The following is a 21,783-nucleotide window of genomic DNA, read 5'->3' as shown; positions in this document are numbered from 1 at the left end:
TCAGACGTTTTTATTGAGGGGACACAGGCATATAGTATCTATGTTTTTTATAGTAACCCCCCCCCCCTCCAGTTCCTACGGCCATGCCAGATCAGCGGTCCTACTAAACAGAGTACGCTACATGTAGTACGATAGAGTACTTTAGAGTACGCTAGTAAAATTTAATAATTTAATGCAATTTAACTACTTTTTGTATGTTTTTCTACTTTAGTTAAGCATAATGAATATATATTTTAAATTAGATTTGTATGTTTTCCTTATTTTAGGAGTTATTTCAAATTCTGATTTCAGGTGACGGTTTATCGTTTGATCCCGATCTAATTTAACTTGAACATGTTGAAATGTTTCATTGTTAATGTAAAAAATATTTATATAGGGCAATAAATTTAATTTTTGATAAATTTAGTTGAAGGTAGTAAGTCTGAAACAAAATATTAATCGAGATCAGAGTGTTAATAATCTTTAACAGTTTAATGCATTGAATCATGAATGTTATTTTCTTGTCAAAATAGCGCTAAAAACAAATATTTTGAAATAAATATTGCAATATTAGTTTATAATAATGTTTAATCGAGTTATATTTACATGAATAAACAATTTAATTGCATTAAACTACACATTTTTTCCAGCTTACTCTAAAGTACTCTATCGTACTCTAGCGTACTCTGTTTAGTAGTACCCCCAGATCAGTGAGTAGTGTTTAAAACCAACAGGTATGAAGAGTTCATTATACCAATATAGGCTAGTTAACAGGCAAACACTAGATTTCGTAAACCAATAGACTAACAGGCTAACATTTAGAAAATAGATCTATACATTTGAATATTCTTTAAAAGAATATTTGTTTCAACCTATACAGTAAAATTTATTTCATTTAAATATAATTATTAACAAGAGGCCCATGGGCCACATCGCTCACCTGAGCACATTGGCTAGGCAAAAGCACAATCAGTTCAGTATTGAAAAGACTGGGGGGGGGGGGGGGGCTTGAATTTTAAACTACCTGATGATGCTTCCACCTCAATATAACAAATGGCTTTGTTGTACTTGAGAAGATTTTTTTTAAAAAAATTCCCAAATATTCCTTTGTAAAAATTTGATCCCTCATTGTGGCTCCTCCCTATCCCAGGGGTCATCATTTGAACAAACTTGAATCTACACTACCTAAGGATGCTTCCATATCAATATGACTAAACATAGCTTTTCTGTTCTTGAGAAGAAATATTTTTTCTATATGTTCTTATGTAAAACTTTCCATCCCCCATTGGGCCCCATCCTACCCCTGGGGGTCATCATTTGAACAAAATTGAATCTACACTACCTGAGGATGCTTCCATACCAATATGACTAAACATAGCTTTTCTGTTCTCCAGAAGAAGATATTTTCCTTTATATTTCTATGTAAAACTTTGATCCTCCATTGTGGCTCCACCCTATCCCCGGGGGTCATGGTTTGAACAAACTTCAATCTACACTACCTGAGGATGCTTCCATATCAATATGACTAAACATAGCTTTTCTGTTCTTGAGAAGAAATATTTTTTCTATATTTTCTTATGTAAAACTTTCCTTCCACCATTGGGCCCAACCCTACCCCTGGGGGTCATCATTTGAACAAAATTGAACTACACTACCTGAGGATGCTTCCATATCAAAATGATTAATCATGGTTTACAGTTCTTCAGAAGAAGATATTTTCCTTTATATTTCTATGTAAAACTTTGAACCTCCATTGTGGCCCCGCCCTACCCCTGGGGGTCATGGTTTGAACAAAATTGAATCTACACTACCTGAGGATGCTTCCATATAAATATGACTCATCATGGCTTTGCTGTTCTTGAGAAGAAGATTTTTAAAGATTTTTCCTATATAATTCTATGTAAAACTTTGATCCTCCATTGTGGCCCCGCCCTACCCCCGGGGGCCATGGTTTGATCAAATTTGAATCTACACTACCTGAGGATGCTTCCATATAAATATGACTCATCATGGCTTTGCTGTTCTTGAGAAGAAGATTTTTAAAGATTTTTCCTATATATTTCTATGTAAAACTTTGATCCTCCATTGCAGCCCCGCCCTACCCCCGGGGGTCATGATTTGAACAATTTGAATCTACACTACCTGAGGATGCTTCCATATAAATATGACTCATCATGGCTTTCCTGTTCTTGAGAAGAAGATTTTTAAAGATTTTTCCTATATATTTCTATGTAAAACTTTGATCCTCCATTGTGGCCCCGCCCTACCCCCGGGGGTCATGATTTGAACAAACTTGAATCTACACTACCTGAGGATGCTTCCAAATAAATATGACTTATCATGGCTTTGCTGTTCTTGAGAAGAAGATTTTTAAAGATTTTTCCTATATATTTCTATGTAAAACTTTGATCCTCCATTGCAGCCCCGCCCTACCCCCAGGGGTCATGATTTGAACAAACTTGAATCTACACTATCTGAGGATGCTTCCATATAAATATGACCAATCATGGCTTTGCTGTTCTTGAGAAGAAGATTTTTAGAGATTTTTCCTATATATTTCTATGTAAAACTTTGATCCTCCATTGCAGCCCCGCCCTACCCCCGGGGGTCATGATTTGAACAAATTTGAATCTACACTACCTGAGGATGCTTCCATATAAATATGACCAATCATAGCTTTGCTGTTCTTGAGAAGAAGATTTTTAAAGATTTTTCCTATATATTTCTATGTAAAACTTTGATCCTCCATTGTGGCCCCACCCTACCCCCGGGGGTCATGATTTGAACAAACTTGAATCTACACTACCTGAGGATGCTTCCATATAAATATGACTCATCATGGCTTTGCTGTTCTTGAGAAGAAGATTTTTAAAGATTTTTCCTATATATTTCTATGTAAAACTTTGATCCTCCATTGCAGCCCCGCCCTACCCCCGGGGGTCATGATTTGAACAAACTTGAATGTACACTACCTAAGGATGCTTCCACATGAGTTTCATCTTTCCTGGCCCTATGGTTCTTGAGAAGAAGATTTTTAAATGATGCCATTATTTTTTCAGTAATTCCTAATTATCTCCCCTTGAAAGAGGGCGTGGCCCTTCATTTGAACAAACTTGAATCCCCTTTACCCAAGGATACTTTGTGGCAAGTTTGGTTGAAATTGGCCCAGTGGTTCTTGAGAAGAAGTCGAAAATGTGAAAAGTTTACAGACAGACAGACAGACGGACAGACAGACGGACAGACAGACGGACAGACAGACGGACGCCGGACAAAATGTGATCAGAAAAGCTCACTTGAGCTTTCAGCTCAGGTGAGCTAAAAAGGAAAATAATTACATTGACTTTTTTATTTTATTGCATGATTAGACTAAATGCATTTGAAATGTATTTTAAATGATCACATGATGTTTATAATAATATAGCAGTACATAATATATGTAAACAAATATTTCATAAACCAGTCTTGGTAGGGATTATGTTATGGACGGTGATCAGAAATGGCGGCGGGAATGTTCGAGTAACCACCGTATTACATTTTCAACAAAAAGGTCATTATATAAGAGTCATAAATCGATTATTACAACATTCGTAAACTTACCTCAGTTGAAAGTAGTCTTCTTCTGTATCCGATGAAATATATGAAAGCTTTGATAGAGTGCAAGGAAGGCTTTTGCAAAAGCAAATGCAAATCACTGCTATTAGGATAGATTCCAAATCTCAGTGTGACGAAATCCTATTCAGGTCCAACTCACGTGATCAATGGTGGTCAATAGAGCATGACGATTGCGAAAACTAAGAAAGGGATTGAAAGAAAGAAAGGAGAGAACATTGTTATAAGGGATACGAAAGAAAAGACTTACTTGTCTATATATTAGTATAAAAAGTTTATTGTCTGATGATATATATATATGTAATGATATAGAGGGGGAACCGAAATACACAACCCAACCCAACCCCTTTTTGAATTTCTAAGTTATTAAATTGCCACGTAAAAGTAACGAAATGTATCTTATGCAGGTTGTTTCCGATTTTTTTTTTTTTTTCAAAAAAAAATTTGAATGACATCTGTTAGAGTTCATGTGATGTGGCCCACCTTGAACTGTTGAAAAAAAATCTGAAGATTTCATAAATTAGGAAGAAAAGGGCTATGTCTTTGGGACACATCAAAATGAAGCGCAAGTTCAATGTCATCAACTCAAATACACTGAAAGGAAAACGAAACGCAGGGTAAACTTTTTAAGTGAAATAAGGTTATATATATTTCAGAAGTATTTTCCACAGAGTTATCCTATCTAACATTTAAAATCATCTTTAATAAAAATGTAACCGAAATCCCATTTGATTTTCCCCAATAATTCATGAGTTATTGAAACTCATATGACGGTACCCCCGAAAAGTGAAACATGAAAATTCTCATTATCTCACATGTCTCCCCAGGCCCGTAGGAAGCAATTTCAGTTGGAGGGGGGGCATACATTTTTTAGTTGGCAGTTGAGGGGGCACTACCAAAAAATTATAGTATCTATGTTTACTATAGTAATCTATACATCGGCAAAATTATTGGGGGGGGGGGTCCCCCGGTTCCTACGGCCATGCTCTCTTGCGCATCTGTCACAGCCTTAATTCTCCTAGGCATGGAGTTGATCAGTGTGTTTATCCTTCTAATAGGGATATTATTCAACCCTTCCGATAAGGCAGCCCTTAGTTGATTGAGACCAGCTTGGACATTTCAAACCCTACCGTCCACGTAGTCCCACAAACGTTTGATGCGAAAAAGATGGACTTGACGTAAACCAGTCAAGTGGATAAATGTGATTGTTTGTGAGAAAATCTTGACAAATCTTGGCAGCATTGCGAGTGGGGTTACCCCCCCCCCCCCAAAAAATAGGCAAACGATGCACGCATGCGCGAGTTAGAGGAACACTTACGTAAAGTTGACGAGCTCACATCGTCGTAACCCACGGGTGATTCACATCGATTCTCTCTATCATTTGAGGTAGCTTGTGGACTCAAAACTGTGGTTTGCGACGATGACGAGCTCACAAACCAAAATCGCGCTATCGATTCGCTTCAGTTTTGGGGTGAATGTAACGATTATGATAGCCTGCTGTATTAATAGCAGTTTTAATGTAATGTGATGGTGATTACAGGTGGCAGGATGAATAACCCGATCTTGACGTGGCGCTGTTACGCGTCAACGTCATCGTCACAGTTGGTTGGAAACCTTCCTACGCCCTCTTTGGGGATGGGTAAGACGTTCTATTGTGGAAAAATTCACAACAAACTGCAAAGAAACCTGTCGTTGCCTTTGTCCTTACTTAGGCAATGCAATAGCCATGCAGACCCCATGGTATTCCGTACCTTGATTTCAAGAAATGCAAATCGACTGTAAATATCGAAAAACGATATACTTAAGTGCGTCAAATGGTACTACGAGATGTGTTGAAAAACATGTCGTCATCGATATGCACGTGTTTTCGGCTTTTTATTTTTACCACTCTCCTTATGTGACGTCATACATTTCACGGTTGAGTAGTTCTGAGCACTGATTTTAAGACCAAATTTCATAATTTTCGGTTATACAGTCAAAAAATTTTTCGCATATTATATTACCCTGCGTTTCTTTTTCCTTTCAGTATAAATGAAAATATTAATCATTTGAAGATATCACGAAAAAAAATATGGGCGAACAAGGCGAGCAAAATGCCCATTTGGCGACTAGTAAAATTAAAAATTAATTTCAACTATGAAAAAGTCCCTTGACGTTTCATTTTACATAACGTATACTTTTATGACGCAAAAATCGTGTCTTTCCAGGAAATATTTGCAGTCCATTTATTCCCAAGGTCATATCACAAACATGATTTAAAGGCAGAGATTTTAAGCACCACCTTCAAAAATACCTGGTCTGTGTACCCCTGACAATCAAGTGCATTAAGGTACATCATTGGGTGCTAGAACTTGATTGACATTTACTTACTAGTCCCTGTGTATACCCTGTACACCTTGTTTGGCACTCGTGGTGACCTTCAAATTAACTTTTGATCCTTTGATATTTACCACTCATGGTATAAACAGTAGAGAAACTGTATTACAATGGAATTTTTAGCTTGATAACATATTTATATACACACCTTTAGTATTTGAAATAATTATGATATTCTTTATGATAATAATAATATATATCAAAATTTGGTACAACTTTTTTTTTCAAAGCTCAACAAATACTTTGAATAATAATTTTTTTTAATGGGCGGTGCTTTGACACACATACAATTACAAATTACTAAAAATCATTGAGATTAAACTTTATTTACAACTTTTTATTTCTAATTTAATATCATCCCAACACAGGTAACGTTTGACTTCCTGGGTACTCTACTGTGTATTAAATCACTTCCTGTGTATAGGGATTAGGAGACAAACAACCACAGGTAGACTGCTTGCCCTCAAGGCATTCACAACTGTACAAAATTAGCCCCTCCCTCACCTGGAATTTACCACCTGGTAAAAAATCTCTGCCTTTAAATGCCGTTATTTGTCATAAGCAGTATAGCATAGAAGGGACAGCAAAATAAAAAGGTACTGTGCTTCATCGTACCTTTTCTGGGTTTCGATTCAGAGTTTGATATATGATTCATTACAGACTCTGTTTTAATAATAAGAAGAAACAAATCAGCAATATCTTCTTCTTCAAAAATTTATTCATATGTAGGAAAGTCCTTTAATAAAAACGCTGAACTATGGAGTAACAATCCTCTATAAATTAGTTTATCTTAATAAATGTAGAAGTATTTAGTTTTATTTTTTAACAATTAAAAAGTTCTATTAAAGAACTCTTAATCACAGAAAACCCATGCTTTTTCCTATTGTTGTCGCAAAGGAATTCACTTTTAAAGCAAGCATGGTCACTACACTGAATTGTAGACTGTTTAAAAATGATCTCTACAAAGAAGATGAAAATGAGGGCGTATGTGAAAATTGTGCTTCATTACATAAATAACTGAAAATATTATTTTATATGTGGAATGACTAGTGTTTTACGCTGTATAGTTTTCAGATGGATTCGGAAATTCATAAGTAAAAAAGTACGATTAATTAAAAGATTGCAGTCAAACTGCTCGATCGAAATCTGTAGGGGCACCAAAAATTATCGATGCTGTGAGCAACATGATATCTGAAAATGCCAAATTTACATTGATAGACTTTGCTTAAATACGAAACATTTCATCGTCATAACAGTTTATAGAGTTCTGCAAATGAAATAAGTCTAACAATAATTCTATCAGATGGGTGCCTTTAGTTATATCTTTACAAATGCCAAGAGAAAAAACACGTTAAATGTGCCAATGGTCTATTTAAAAATAAACATTTTCACAAAAAAAGATTTGATAAACTTGTGTGATGGATGACGAAACAGGGGTGTACTTTTTATAGCCGAAAAGGAAGAGCAAGAACAAAATGTGGAATCAAAGAGAAAGCTGTCGTCCTATTATTGCAAAGAGAAGCAAGGGCTCCAAATAAATTTTTATTAATTTTCTTTTTATTCAAGAGGTCCAGTAAAACACGTACATACAGCCAAAGGAAGGACTATCAATGGTAACTTTTATGTTAAAATTTCACAAAGGAAGTTAAGCAGATTTCCAGCAAAGCAAGCCCAAATACCGGTCCCCAGAGTATTTTTCTGCACCCGAAAACGCTGCTGCAAATAAGCATAGAGAAATAAATAAAATTTTGAAGAAAGGAAAGTTAACAGAGCTTGGGCATCCCCCATATTCGCTAGATCTCAGCCATTGTGAGCTCTTTTTCTTCCAAAAACAGATGAAAGCAATCAAAGGAAGATTTTTACAATTTCATGTATATCATGGAAAGTGCTATTCATCAGTGCCTTTAGGGCATTCCTAAAGATGAGTATGCTACATTGCAACTATATGGGAAAGGAATATTGCAACTACATGTATATGGGAAAACGCGTGGCGCGGTGGTTAGAGGGTTTGCTCTAGAGTCGCGGAGTAAGGCGTTGATCCTTATGTCGCGGGTTCGAATCCCACTGTGGAACGTGGAGACCGGTCCTTCGGATGAGACCGTATAAACGAAGTCCCGTGTCGCAGTAGGTGCTGGCACGAAAAAGATCCCCGACTGCTCAATGGCCCTGAGTGCCAAGCATAGGTCAAAATTTGCAGCTCTCCACCGGCAAGTGGTGGCGTCTCCATATGAGTGAAAAATTCTCGAGGGGGACGTAAAACAACAATAAACAAACGATATGGGAAATATTCTAACTGTGGTGAGGACTTGTCCTTAGACACAATTAGATTATTACTAACTCTATCTATCATAGATATTGCCGTTTAGGGGTTGACCAGACGACATTTTTTGTTTACAACGGGGCGTTCGATATTGAACACTCGTATTCGGATGTTTTGGGGCATACTCATATACGTATTGCAAACTAGGCGTTCAATAAAACCCCAAGATATTGCACGCACGTACATGTAGTATCAGGGGGAGGTAGGGAGGGCTTTCATTGTAATAACAGATAAATAACAAGAAATTCAGACACTGGAAGAATATGTAACACAAACATTGAAAAAATAATAATGATACTAATACATGTAAAAATAAGGACTTCAATGACATCTTATTTGAAAACAATTTTTTGAAAAAATCTTCATATGAAAAAATTATTTTAAAATATCAATATAAACATAAATGATATACCAAATTTATTTTTGGGACTTCATACCACGGTCCGAATTTGTCAGGGTCAGAGTTATCTAGGCACCGCCGAATGTAAACAAATAGGTCAGCCTGGTTCCCTCTCCTGTAAGTAATTATTGTTAATTGATATTACGTCGTCGATATATCTAAATGTCGAGTTGAAGGCCGCAGCAAGTGACTTCTTCTCATGTATACGTTTTTGAATAAATTCTGCTTTATATGAATACAAAAATAGGTCTGCTAATAACGGGGCGCAATTAGTACCCATGGGAATTCCGACAGATTTTTGGAAGACTTTATCTCCAAAAACAAAATATATATTGTCAGTCAGAAACGCAAATTTATTTTTAATATCTACTCCAGAGTACTTGTGTGTGCAATCAGAATGTTTTTAACAAAATAATTTAGCAAATGACCAATGATAAGGTAGGTAAATTTGCGAGTACCATATTTATTGTCTATTTATTATTATTTGTCTATGGTGTCAAAAAGGCTGGACTTTAATTTATCGTGGGGAATGGTTGTATAAAGTGTTGAAAAGCTATACGTTTTGATGTTATTACTTTTAGTAAAATTCTGGGATTTCAAATTTTCTAAAAGTTCATTGGATCTTTTAAATATCCACATCTAAATTACACCATTTCTCGAATACATAGTTGAACAGTACTCTTGAAGGCTCTCCTTCACTGCTGTTAATATTTTAGTGAGGAATAAAGAAAGAGGCTTGGTAGAATATTTACTTGAACCCACTATGTATCTTTATTTTGCAAGGAGTTTTATGAAGTTTAGGAATCAACTATAGGTATGGCAACTCAAATTCATTTTGATTGTAGGGAATTTTAAAAAATATTAAAACTGACAAATGATTTTGAAGAATTTCTTCCTTAGAAAGGGAGCTATGGGTATATTAAGTTGGATTACCACTTGCAGAATTAAATCCCGGTTCCTCTAAAATGCAATTAAAATAATGAGCCTTACAGACAAAAACAATGTTGTTACCTGCTTTGTACATACTGATCGTGTAATCTATCTAATTCTTTTTTCACTTTTGAATTGTTAAAGACAGAGGGAAAGATGGTTTGCATATTGCCCCTCAATCGCTTAATGAGAGATTTCAACATCCATTTAATATCTTTAATCCATTCTGAAAAGTGTCAAGGCCTTCTTTTTCATGTTTGGCCCATCACCTGGCGTAATCTTCCACATAATTCATAACATAACCTTTCAACCCCTTTGAAAGATCGGGGTTCCCAAATTTTAGTCCTTTTAAAATAAGTGATTTAAGGTCCTCACTATTAACTATATTTACGTCACCAGTAATGACGTGTCCAGCAGGACTATAGCTGTAGGGTGAAGAAGAACATGAACACGTTGGAGGATTATGTTTCAGATGTTCGATATCTAGGCACTGTAGAGTTTTTTTTGTAATTAAAGATTTTGGAAGCAATAGTCGATGTATATTTGTAAGAAATACAAGGTGTGGACTTCAACTTGGAATACAAGACTGGACTCTTTTCTGATAAAAAAACCTTACTTACATTAACTGCGTCAATTCCTTTGTTGGCATATTGAAGTTTAAGGAACAAACGGGTTGTTTGAGTCGTATTTTCCACCGTAAAACGTGGCGGTTTAAAAAGTCTATGGTTTGCAATATCCATAATCACAGATCCGAGTCTGTATTCCGGTGTCGAAGAATCCAAACATGGACTTTCCTTGACTTTTTCAAATAGACTACTTAAAACTTTCAAAGGGACAGGGTAAAGTTTGGTGCGAATGTGATGAAGACCTGTTTATTTACGTAAGATAGCAGTGAATCAAAGGAGACATCGTGTATAATAGGTTTATTGTAAAACCGATGTCCATGACTACGCTTACGTCTCTGTGCATTGTTAAAAAGTTCCATCACATTCACATTGCTACACTGTGGACTGTCATTGCTACCATATGGAAAGGATGATGCAGCAGTTCTTTATTAAAATCCTGTAATCATCCCTGTTACAAACTGAGTATTGATTCTAAGTTTGGGATACAAAAAGATCACAGGAAGGTCATAAAATATGTCAATTTCTCATTTTTATGTAAAATTTTCATTAAAATATGAATTTAAAAGCAAATTTTGTTAAAAAAAACAGAGCACAAACTTACCTTTCTACCAAAGTTATATATTTCATGGTTTTTTTTTTTCTTTTTCAAATTGTATGGGTCTGTGGGTGAGTGGTGTGTATGCGGGTAAATGGAAAATTTATGAGATACAAAATGATTGATACAATAAAAATTGCAACTTTGAACTGTCAAGAGTTAGCGACGCCGTCTAAGCGACAAGATGTTCTAATTTTTTATAAAACAAAAAAATATTCCATATTATGTATTTAAGACACACACTTTATATCTGAAATAGAATCATATGATGAAGCACAATGGAGACACAAGTGTATTTTTAACTCTTTTAAATCAAATCAAATTCAAGACTTTGAGGGGTATGTATCTTATTTAGTAATAATTTCGAATTTAAGGTTCAAAACGAAAAGACAGACAATGATGGTATTTATTTTAGCTTTAGACCTTACCAAGAAAGAAGAAAATAAAGTCACTTTAATAAATATTTATGGACCAAATTGTGATAGCCCCGAATTTTATGAAAAATTAAGAGATGCTTTCTTAGAGTTTGATAATGATTACTATATTTTATGTGGTGACTTTAATCTTGCTATAAATCTTAAAACTATATGAACATAAATAATCCATATGCAAGAGAAAAACTTTTAGAAATAATGGATTATTTACAGATGGTAGATTATCACAGAATTTTAAATCCTGACAAAAAGATGTACACTTGAAAAAGAAAAACCTTGTAAAGCAGGAATTAACCAACTTGGTTGAAAAATTTACAATTAAACCTGGATATAGGTCGGACCATTCAGTAGTTTTAGAATTAAAATTCAATTCTTTTGAAATAGGAAAGTAACTTTGGAAATTTAAAAATAGTTTATCGATAGATAAATTTTTCATCACAAAGGTTATAGAAACCATTAAAGAAGTTCGAAGAAAATATTTGCAGGATGAGGACAATCATGTTCTTCAATACTCTGAAAATATTGATTGTTTCTTGAAGTCCTTTTGATGGAAATTAGGGGGGTTACAATTTCCTATTCCTCTTTCAAAAAAAGAGAAAGAGAAAAATTAGAGAAAGATTTGTAGGAGAAATAGAAAGTCTGGAAAATAATAATGATATCAACATGGAATTGTTAGAACAGAAGAAGTTAGCTCTTGAAAATATAAGAAAGGAAAAAATATAAGGACATATTGTAAGATCTAGAGCAAGATAGGTCGAGGAAGGAGAAAAACCTGCAAAATACTTTTGCAATCTTGAAACAAGAAATTTTCTAAATAAAATTATAAAAAGGCTTGAACTGAGTGAAAATAATATATATATATGATCAATCAGAAATTTTGAATCAAGTCAAAGGGTTTTATAAAGGTCTATACTCTAATGCAGACTCTGAAATGATTGATATTGATTTAGAAGAAATTATTAACTCAACTGAAATTCCAAAATTAGATAAAAACACCTCTATTGATTTAGAAAAGAATATCAAAGAAAGTGAAGTATTACAAGTTTTAAAAAATATGAAGAATGATAAATCTTCTGGAAGTGACGGTTTCACAACAGAGTTCTTCAAATTCTTTTGAAGGGATCTTAAAATGTACATTATGCGAGCAATAAACTGTATATTATCAAAAAAGAGAACTTCCCATTTCACAAAGACTAGGGATAATTTCATGTATACCCAAAGGGGATAAACCAAGACAATTTAAAAAAAAATTGGCGACCAATAACTCTACTAAATGTGCTTTATAAACTCATATCAGGATGTCTAAGTTACAGAATAAAGTCTACCCTGGATCTTTTAATCTCGGACACTCAGACTGGATTCCTAAAAGGAAGATATATTGGTGAGAACACCAAATTTATTTATGATTTAATGGCATACACAGAAGCTAAAAATATACCAGTATTGCTGGTTTTAATAGGCTTTGAAAAAGCTTTTGATTCAATTTCATAGTCATTTATTTATGAAGTACTGAAAAATTTTGGTTTTGGAAATAATATAATCAATTGAATAAAAAATCTTAATACAAATTTTAAGGCATCAGTTTTGCAATGCGGATTTTTTTCGAAACAATTTGATATCCAAAGGGGTTGTAGGCAAGCGGATCCTGCTGCTCCATACTTGTTTCTTCTTTGTGCTGAAATTCTAGCTATTCTAATAAAACAAAATAATGATATAAAAGCATTGTTGTACCGGTAAATGATAAAGAACATAAGATTTCTCAGTATGCTGAGGACACGTCGCTGGCTCTTGACGGCTCACCAAAATCACTATTTGCTGCTCTTGAAACCATTAATTAAAACTTTTACTCCAGATTATCTGGATTAAAAATAAATAGTTCTTAGACAAAAATTATATGGATAGGCTCCAAAAAATTTTCTAGTGAGGTGTCTCATCATTCTAGATGGAAACTTGATTGGGGATGCACAACCTTTAATCTACTGGGAATAAATTTTTCTGTTGAATTTGATAAACTAATTGAAATTAATTATGGTAGTATAATACCCAAAATTAAAGCATTAATACAACAATGCAAACAGAGAATGTTAACTCCCATTGGTCATGTTACAGTTATTAAAACTATACTTATTCCAAAATTAAATCACCTGTTCATATCATTGCCAACACCAAAATCAGAAGTAATCTCTTCTTTTTGTCGAGATGTTTTTGAGTTCATTTGGAAATCAAAGTGTGATAAAATTAATAGAGTTACTATAACTCAAGATTACCTGGGGGGGGGGGGGGGCTTAAAATGATTAATATCAGCAAATTTATTATGGCCCTGAAATGTTCTTGGTTTAAAAGATTGTCAAATTATTGTTGTAATAAACCATGGATGGATTTATTTATTCATGGCTGTAAACGGCAATGGCATTTTAAATAACTTATTTGATTTTATCTCCAAATTTTTAAGGGCAAAAAACGATATACATGTATTCTGGCAAGATTTCTTACTTCTTGGCTAGAAGTTATAAAAACCCTGAACGATTCACTTTCACAAAATAATTTCTTAAATATACCAGTATGGTATAACTCAAAAATGAAAGTTAATAACAAAAGTATTTTTATTCAAGATTGGTATAAGAACGGTGTTAAAACTATTGGTGATTTCTAGAAGAAAAGGGTTTTTTTTCCTTACTCAAAAGATTTTTCAACAAAGATTTAATATTTCTATGCAATATAATAGTGTTGTTTGTGCAATTTCAAGGTACATAAAGAATATGTCAATAGATAGATTTTTTATGAAAAGAAAGTATGGACCTTTTTTACCTGTATATTTCCAAAACATACTGTTGTATGAAAAATGTACAAAATATATTTACAATAATATTGTTTAAACACAAAGGAAACGCTTATAAAATCTTTAAACAGAGGGAATGTGGAATTACATGTATCTTCATATGGAATTAATGAAATTTGTGAAAAAGATGTTTTTAAAGTCTGTCTCAAAACAACAAAGGACTCAACAATTCAATGGTTACAATTTAGAATTTTACATAGGATTCTACCTGTTAACTCTTATATAAAAAAAAATAAGATTAAAGAATTCGGACAATTGAACTTTCTGTAAACAAGAAGTAGAAACTATTCAGCATGTTTTCATTGGTTGTGAAAAAGTTTTATCATTGTGGGCCAACCTCAGTTTACATATTTACAAAACAATGAATAAAAGAGTTGGTTTTATTGTCGAAAATATTATTTTAGGTGAACTACCGATGATAAACATCAACAACGTCAAAAATTTTATAATATTATACACAAAACAATACATTTTTACATGTTTAATGCAAGGTAAAATTCCAAATTTTTGGGGGCTATTAAGTCATATTAAATTGAAATATAATATTGTAAAATGTAGAGCTATTAAAAATTTCCACATAGAAAAATTTGAAAAAGGGTGGGTCTTGTGGAAAAACATATTTCATTCAGCTTACAACTGTTACATTGTTTGCTATCATATTTATATTTTTATTGATGCGTCTATAAATCAATATAGTCAATATAGAGTAGTAGATATATATTTCAAGTGAAGTTGTGATTATATATATGTACTATAGATCTTTTTCAACCATTTTGCCATTATTATTATCATCTAAAGAATGAGTGGGTATATAAGATAGTAAGTGTCTGCGAGTGAAAGTGATTATAATGTTAAAAAAAACCGAGCTCATCAATTGTCCTATTTTTTATATACATGTTATAATGATACTGGGCAATGTAAATAAAAAAGAGTTATATATTTCATATATAAATATCAGATGCATTTTGTGAAAAAAAAAATCTCAGATAGGCAAGTTTGTCCTCTATGTTTCCCGAAGTATCTGAAATTTGACGAAATTCCACTAGAATTCAGGAATTTCATTAAAATGTCCTACTTAAGAACCCTCTTGTGGCCTCCTCGTACACTTTGAACCAAAATTAGTGTTGATTTTAAAACAAGCATCTGTTCTTAACTATAAACTATAACAATATCAACTGTGTTTTGAATTTTATTTCAAATAAGGGGGCAAATTCCACCGTAACCATACCTTGTCCTTTAATATCTTGCGATTGGTCATCACAAAAATTCTTTGTTAACAATCATTCTGATTCTATATACAAGTACTCTGGAGTTGATATTACAAACTAAAGGTGCTAGAGTTCCTGATTGACACATCTATGTAGTCTTTGGAGACCAGGTCTTCCAACAATCTTTTGTAATTTTGATGAGAAAAAGTCGTACTCCTTTATTAGCCGACCTGTTTTTTTTTTTTTTTTTTTTTATACTCCTATGAAGCAGAGTTTATTCAAAAACTTCTACACGAGAAGAACAAATCATGCTGTGGTCTTCAGCTCAACATTTAGATATACTAGTATATATCGACAATATTTATCAATTAACAATAGTTACTCTCATTCATATGTCGACGATATATCCCAGTGAACTCGAAATATAAGACACTAGAGAGTCTGCCACATCATATTCATATTTGGATGTTTTACTGACTATAGACGATGAGGGCCAACTAATAACTAAACTGTATGATTTCAGCTTTTCCATCGTCAACTTCCCTTATTTATGACGTAATATTCCAACATTACCTGCATATGGTGTTTATATCTCCCAACTGATTCGATACGCAAGATCAATTTTTAAACCGAAGCAAACTACTGATAAATAAGTTGATGTTGCAAGGATTTCAACAACCTCGTTTAAAGCCAGCTTTTCGCAAATTCTACGGTCGCTTTAATGACCTTGTTTGTAAATACAACCTTTCATTGGGTCGTATTTGTCTGACATGTTTCATACTATTTAGGTCGTTGCTTTTATAATAAATTTGACTTCGGAGTATATCGTTTACCTGATCAATACATGCCGTTCTGAAATCCCTCCCAATTTTATTTCGTCATTTTCATGCTAATAAACATTGGTATCTAAGGCAACATTGAAAGAAATTTGATTTTTCTAAGATTTTTTTTGTACTTTATGGGGTGCGAATTTCTACTATTTATAAGACCGTTTCTAAGACTTCAAAGAACCTTGAATCATATTAAGATGCATGAAATGAAAATTGTTGCTCAAAAAAAAATTCAATTTCAAGTTATCCTTAAATCTAAAATTCATAATATTCCTAATTTCCATATAAGCCATTTTGAAAGGTAAAAACCTCTTGAACCTAGCTATCTGATAGGTGAGCAGTCATATTCCTATCTCAGGACCGTCAAAGACATATAACTGGTGATATCTATCGTTTTTGAAAAAGGCGGGGGGGGGGGGGGGCAGCCATAGAAAAATTGTCAACTTACCTGTAAAAAGTTTGATAAGGAAAATTAAAAAAGAAATTGTCCAACCTCGAAAATCCTATTTCCTATGTGTTTCTGTGTGTGTGCGATTTGTGTGTGTGTGTGTGTGTTGGGGGGGGGGGGAGGTGGTATTAGGTTCCAACTTCTTTCACAACCAATTTTTATTCATACATTACAACAATACCCCAATTTGAATAAACTGCAACAAAAAAGGGGGCAACCAGCCTTTCAATGAACATTTTCAAAAGTTAAAGGTTATGTTTGAAAAGAAGTAGGTGGGGGGGGGGTGCCCCCCCCCTACTACTTGCCTATTTCATTAGATTTAAGAGTGATATATTATATAACAAAAGTCTGGGAAGGCCGACAATAGAGACAGCATGTATGACAAATGCACGCTCTTCATTATAAATAAACCGACCATGATCTGTTTCAATTCTAAAGAAACAGTTATCACTTTTTCCAAAAAAAAAAAAAAAAAGATAACCCTAAATTGAAGTTACAATAAAGCTCATAATGACTTTCATAAGAAATATGTATATATCTTTAAACACACCTATATATCATTTCATGTGATGGTAGTCATAACGGAACCTCGGTTGAAGCTGTTTTTCCATCCTCAATTCAACTTCATGCTCACCATAAATATATCTTTTGAAAAACCCTTTTTTAGAGACATGTCATACAAGTATGGTTAATCAAAAGAATGAAAAATCTACATTAATTACTTCTTTAAAATTCTTTAATAAATTGTGCAAAGGGCAATAACTCTTATGCTTGTTTCTTTATTATACTATTAAATTGTAAAATGGTTTCTCTAATATACAAAATTTGTTCACATTTATATGATAATAGTTATTTATGACATTCAATAAGAAAATTATGTCCTTGGACCAGTTTTTATGCAATTTTATCTATGCTGTTCACCAAATATGAGCGATTTTCTTATGCTTAGATACGCTAGCTTAGGCCTGTTAATTATACCCCCGCTTGAAAAGCGGGGAGGTATAGTGATGGTGTGTCAGTCCGTCCGTCTGTCCGTTACGCTTTGGGTAACCCATCTCTTATCCGTAACTCTTATACCACTGAATAAAATCTAATGATTCCTTCACAGAATCTTTATTACATAACGCCATTGTGCACCTCCTATTTTATTTTTTGATCTGACACTTACTCCTCCATGGCACCTGATCCCACCTCTGATGTCTTAGAGGGTTTGCTCTGCTCCTATTTTGTAATGTTTAATGGACTTTTGAACTCGAATACTGTTCGTTATCTCCACATATTTCATTACTTGTATTTCGAGTCTTTCAGAGCAAAACATGGACTTTGCCATTATAATTATATAAAAGGCGGGGATCCGGAGGGTGGGGGTATCATTTTGTGAGCTCAGTGCTCACAGTACCTCAAGTTTATGTCTGACATCTAAAAAATGTGGCGACATACACGTTTTTTTTCATGATAACTAATTTAAACCCATAAAAAATATGAGGGTAAAAGCACATAAATTAATTCATTAATTGGTTTAATAATAGAAGTGTAGATACTCTTATAATCGAATAATATTTTCGATAAAAACACAATCTTCAGAAATATCTTAATTCTTTACACCTGTGTTCATGTTAGTTCTTAACAGTGTATACATATATAACGTGATTTTATAATAGCTGGTAACTGTTTTTCACGTTTAATTAAAATTAAACAATAAAAGGACATGCATGCACTTGTTATAGTACTCCATGATGTATCGAATATAATTCAGCTGGAAAGCAGAGCGATACTTATATACATGTGTAGTCAGTGTTTTATCCCTTAATCGTGTTTTACTAAGAAAAAAAAGGGGGGGGGGTTACAGAACTTAAAGCCGTGTAAACTATTTACATGTATAAACAAATTTACATATTTTCAAATCAAATAACTTGTCAATTTTTTTTCTGCGAACATGAGTAGTGTACGTAAAATGTTTATAACTACGCTAAGTAGTGGATCCCGCACTGAGATTGTCCTGCATGTTTCAAACAGCTATACTGTTTACAAACGAATTAACATTTCTAAAAGTTGTTGAAGACATTATTCGTAAGACTATTGATTTATTATTTTCACAAAGATTTGTCCCTGTTTAAAAACATTTAAATTCGCATCTCTGTCCCTCTGGCATATTATCTGGATCCAAGAAGGTGAGTTGAAAATGCGAAAATTTTAAACCATGCTAACATGCTATTTAAGACAAAATTTGAATACATCATTATACATACATGTAGTTAGCCGCTTATAAGAATAAAGACAAAAATTGCAAGTCAGAATAAAATATCGATCTCTCAGCACGATTTTTGTTGCATCAAGAACCTGGCCCTTTTAAAGAATTGCAAACAATTTCGGGGGGGGGGGGGCAACCTAACAGTTTGTGTGGTCACTACCAAGCAAAAAATCCTTGGTCGACAAGCCAAAAAAAAAATAAAAAAAATAAAAAAATAATAATAAATAAATAAATAATAAAATAAAAAATACTTGAGGAGGCACATATATTAGTAGCTTTGCATGTTTTCTAAAGTATACCGTACATACATTGTGCCCCAACCCCCTCGATCTCCATGCAGTTCATAAGGCCATGAAGAGCTGCATGATTGTTAAAGTGTTGTTTTTTTTAAACTTAACAAATAGTTAAAATAGCATTTCATAGATCAGCCGTGAATTAACATGTATGTTTAAGAAGCACTGGTCAGCATGGTCGCCGGGGTCATGTATATACAAATTTAAAACCAAATATGTATTCCTAAAGTTATTTATTGCTTTTTATTATAAAAAATAATTATATTACTTGGTAAGCAAACATTTTGGGGGTTTGGAGGAAAAATCAATCTCACGTAGATCTAGGGCCTATATATAGGCCATTATATTTACATTCTGTTTGATTAACCCCATCAGCTGTTCATACTTCTGCTGAAGTAATAATAAAAACTTTATTTTCAATCATGCATTCCTATACAACAATTATTTAGCCACAATGAAAAGCCATGCAAGTAAAAATATTGATTTCATATTTGAAATACTTTGTTATTCTGGTCATTTAAACTTTTTGTGTACATCATATGTGTCAGGAAAGTTCTTATTATCATATGACGTCAATCAGACCGAAGGGGATATTTTCTATTGTCCATTACGAAAGTAAAAGAAATAGTTTTGTTTTATGCCCAGATAGGTAAATTTGTCTAATTATCTCCCACAAATGAAACCAGTTATAGTATACTAGTTTTTTTTAAAAACAGAATATGTAATAACCCCTTTTTATACAGCTAATATTAAGAGAGAAAAAAAAAACATTCCGAGAAAATTCGAAAGCGTTCAAATCCGATCCATTCGGTTCTCTTTCACTTCACACTTGCTCTTATTTTAGGTCTTCAGTGACAACGAACATATCTTACAAGATGTGATGATCGCCTGCATCCGTGTGTCGATATGCTCAGTGATTGAAATTTGCTTTGCAAAGGATAATGGCCACGAAAGTTGTATATTTTACCGTTGATGGAAAGCCGGAACAGGCCGAATTCAGATCGGACGACACGGCAGACGAACTAAAAGGTAAATTCCTATCGCATGGTAAATGAACTTGTCAAAAAATAAGATTTCATAAACGCTGTTTTTGTATAATCATTCTGACAGAATCTGGTAAGATTTTTTAACGCTGTCTTGTTTTGATTATGTGCAGAAAACTGAGCATGGTCAGACGTCAAATTTCGCGCACCTGCTTTATCAAGATTTGCGCTTATTTTATAAAGGGGTATTGCTGTAGGCAAAACATTTTTTCAACAAAAAGACAAAGTAAATGATATGCATGCTGAAATTAAAATGTAGACTTGCACTCAAATACTAAAGCAGTGCTCAGTGCCAATGGATCAATTCCTACAAAACCTACACGAATGGGCAGAAATATTATTCTTCTTGACAGAAAACTGTTCAACGTTCATTGACAGTTGTCATTCACTGTTCATGATTTTTAGGTTAGAAAGCCTTTTATAAGTATAAATAAATGCACTTATATATATATATATATATATATATATATATATATATATATATATATATATATATATATATATATATATATATATATATATATATATATATCTTTCATGGATATTTGGCCATAGAGAGCGCTGATTAATGTTTTTTATTACCTAAAAAATGCAGAAAAATAAATGTGTATGAAATGATAAGATTATATATGTAAAAAATAAAATAAAATGAGTGTTGAGAAAATAGAATTCCCAAATAAGAAAAACATGAAGATGGAATAGCTGACTTAATGATTAGATTAAAATATAAATTATAATTCACAAATGTTGCAATTTGTGCTGGTGTATAATAATTAAACCCATGGCCCATAAATATATATATATATATATATATATATATATATATATATATATATATATATATATATATATATATATATATAAAAGCTAATCTGGATCAATTTTAACAAGAGATTAGACACTTGAAGGATTAGTAACAAAAGACATGTACAGAAACTTAGCTTTAAGATTAAGTGATATTTGATGGACAGACAAACAGATAGATGTATCGAGAAAATATAAACAAGAACATGAATTCAATTTTACTTTCCATCAACTCTGCTGTTTGAGGTAAAACAGCTGATATACTGGTAAACAATTCGGGTTTGAGAAGATATACTTTTGTATTGATAGATCTGATAGATTGATAGATCAAACCATGCAACTTACTTGACACTATATGATTAGGACACATACTGACAGAAATGGCAAAAATGTCAATAAAAAAGACCAAACACATGTATTCATATCTCGAAATATATACATGGATGATAAGAAAATGGTGGTTATATGGAAAGTATTATAATTAACTCTTTGCATGGACTTTCTATGAAAGTAAGTTTGGTAATTTGCATTTTTGATACATATGGCTTGAAATCTTGACTAGGGGATTTGATCAATGTACAGTTTACATTTTAAATCTCAAAAAAAGGTTGTCTTGTTAAATAAGTTTTCCCCTTAAAATTGAGAAATTGGACTTTTTAAACCTGGTCACTCACCCAGAAAATATATGTTATTATTAGTCATATATATCTGCATTTCTTGATGTACAATCCATGCAAGTTTGGTCCAGTTGGAGACTCTAGAATTTGCTCCAAAAACTTAATTCTAAGCCTGGTCAAT

At 33.1% G+C, this 21,783-nt stretch overlaps 1 protein-coding gene across 2 annotated transcripts in view; it reads left to right on the top strand.

Moving 5' to 3' along the window:
• The first annotated feature begins 19,959 nt into the window (after positions 1–19,959).
• Positions 19,960–21,783, top strand: part of LOC133205330 (high affinity cGMP-specific 3',5'-cyclic phosphodiesterase 9A-like) — a 49,646-nt gene continuing 47,822 nt past the window's right edge. For both annotated transcript variants that reach the window (XM_061341117.1, XM_061341119.1), the window contains exon 1: positions 19,960–20,167. In XM_061341117.1, the coding sequence (XP_061197101.1) occupies positions 20,080–20,167 (88 nt within the window). In that variant the 5' untranslated portion in view covers positions 19,960–20,079. The remainder of the gene's footprint in view (positions 20,168–21,783) is intronic.

Source organism: Saccostrea echinata, unplaced genomic scaffold (assembly GCF_033153115.1).
Source record: "Saccostrea echinata isolate AGI-Se365-2 ecotype Australia unplaced genomic scaffold, CSIRO_AGI_Sech_v1 ptg000054l, whole genome shotgun sequence".
NCBI classification, from domain to species: domain Eukaryota; kingdom Metazoa; phylum Mollusca; class Bivalvia; order Ostreida; family Ostreidae; genus Saccostrea; species Saccostrea echinata.
The sequence above is the reverse complement of the archived record's forward strand: the minus strand, read 5'-3'. Positions and strand labels throughout refer to the sequence as shown.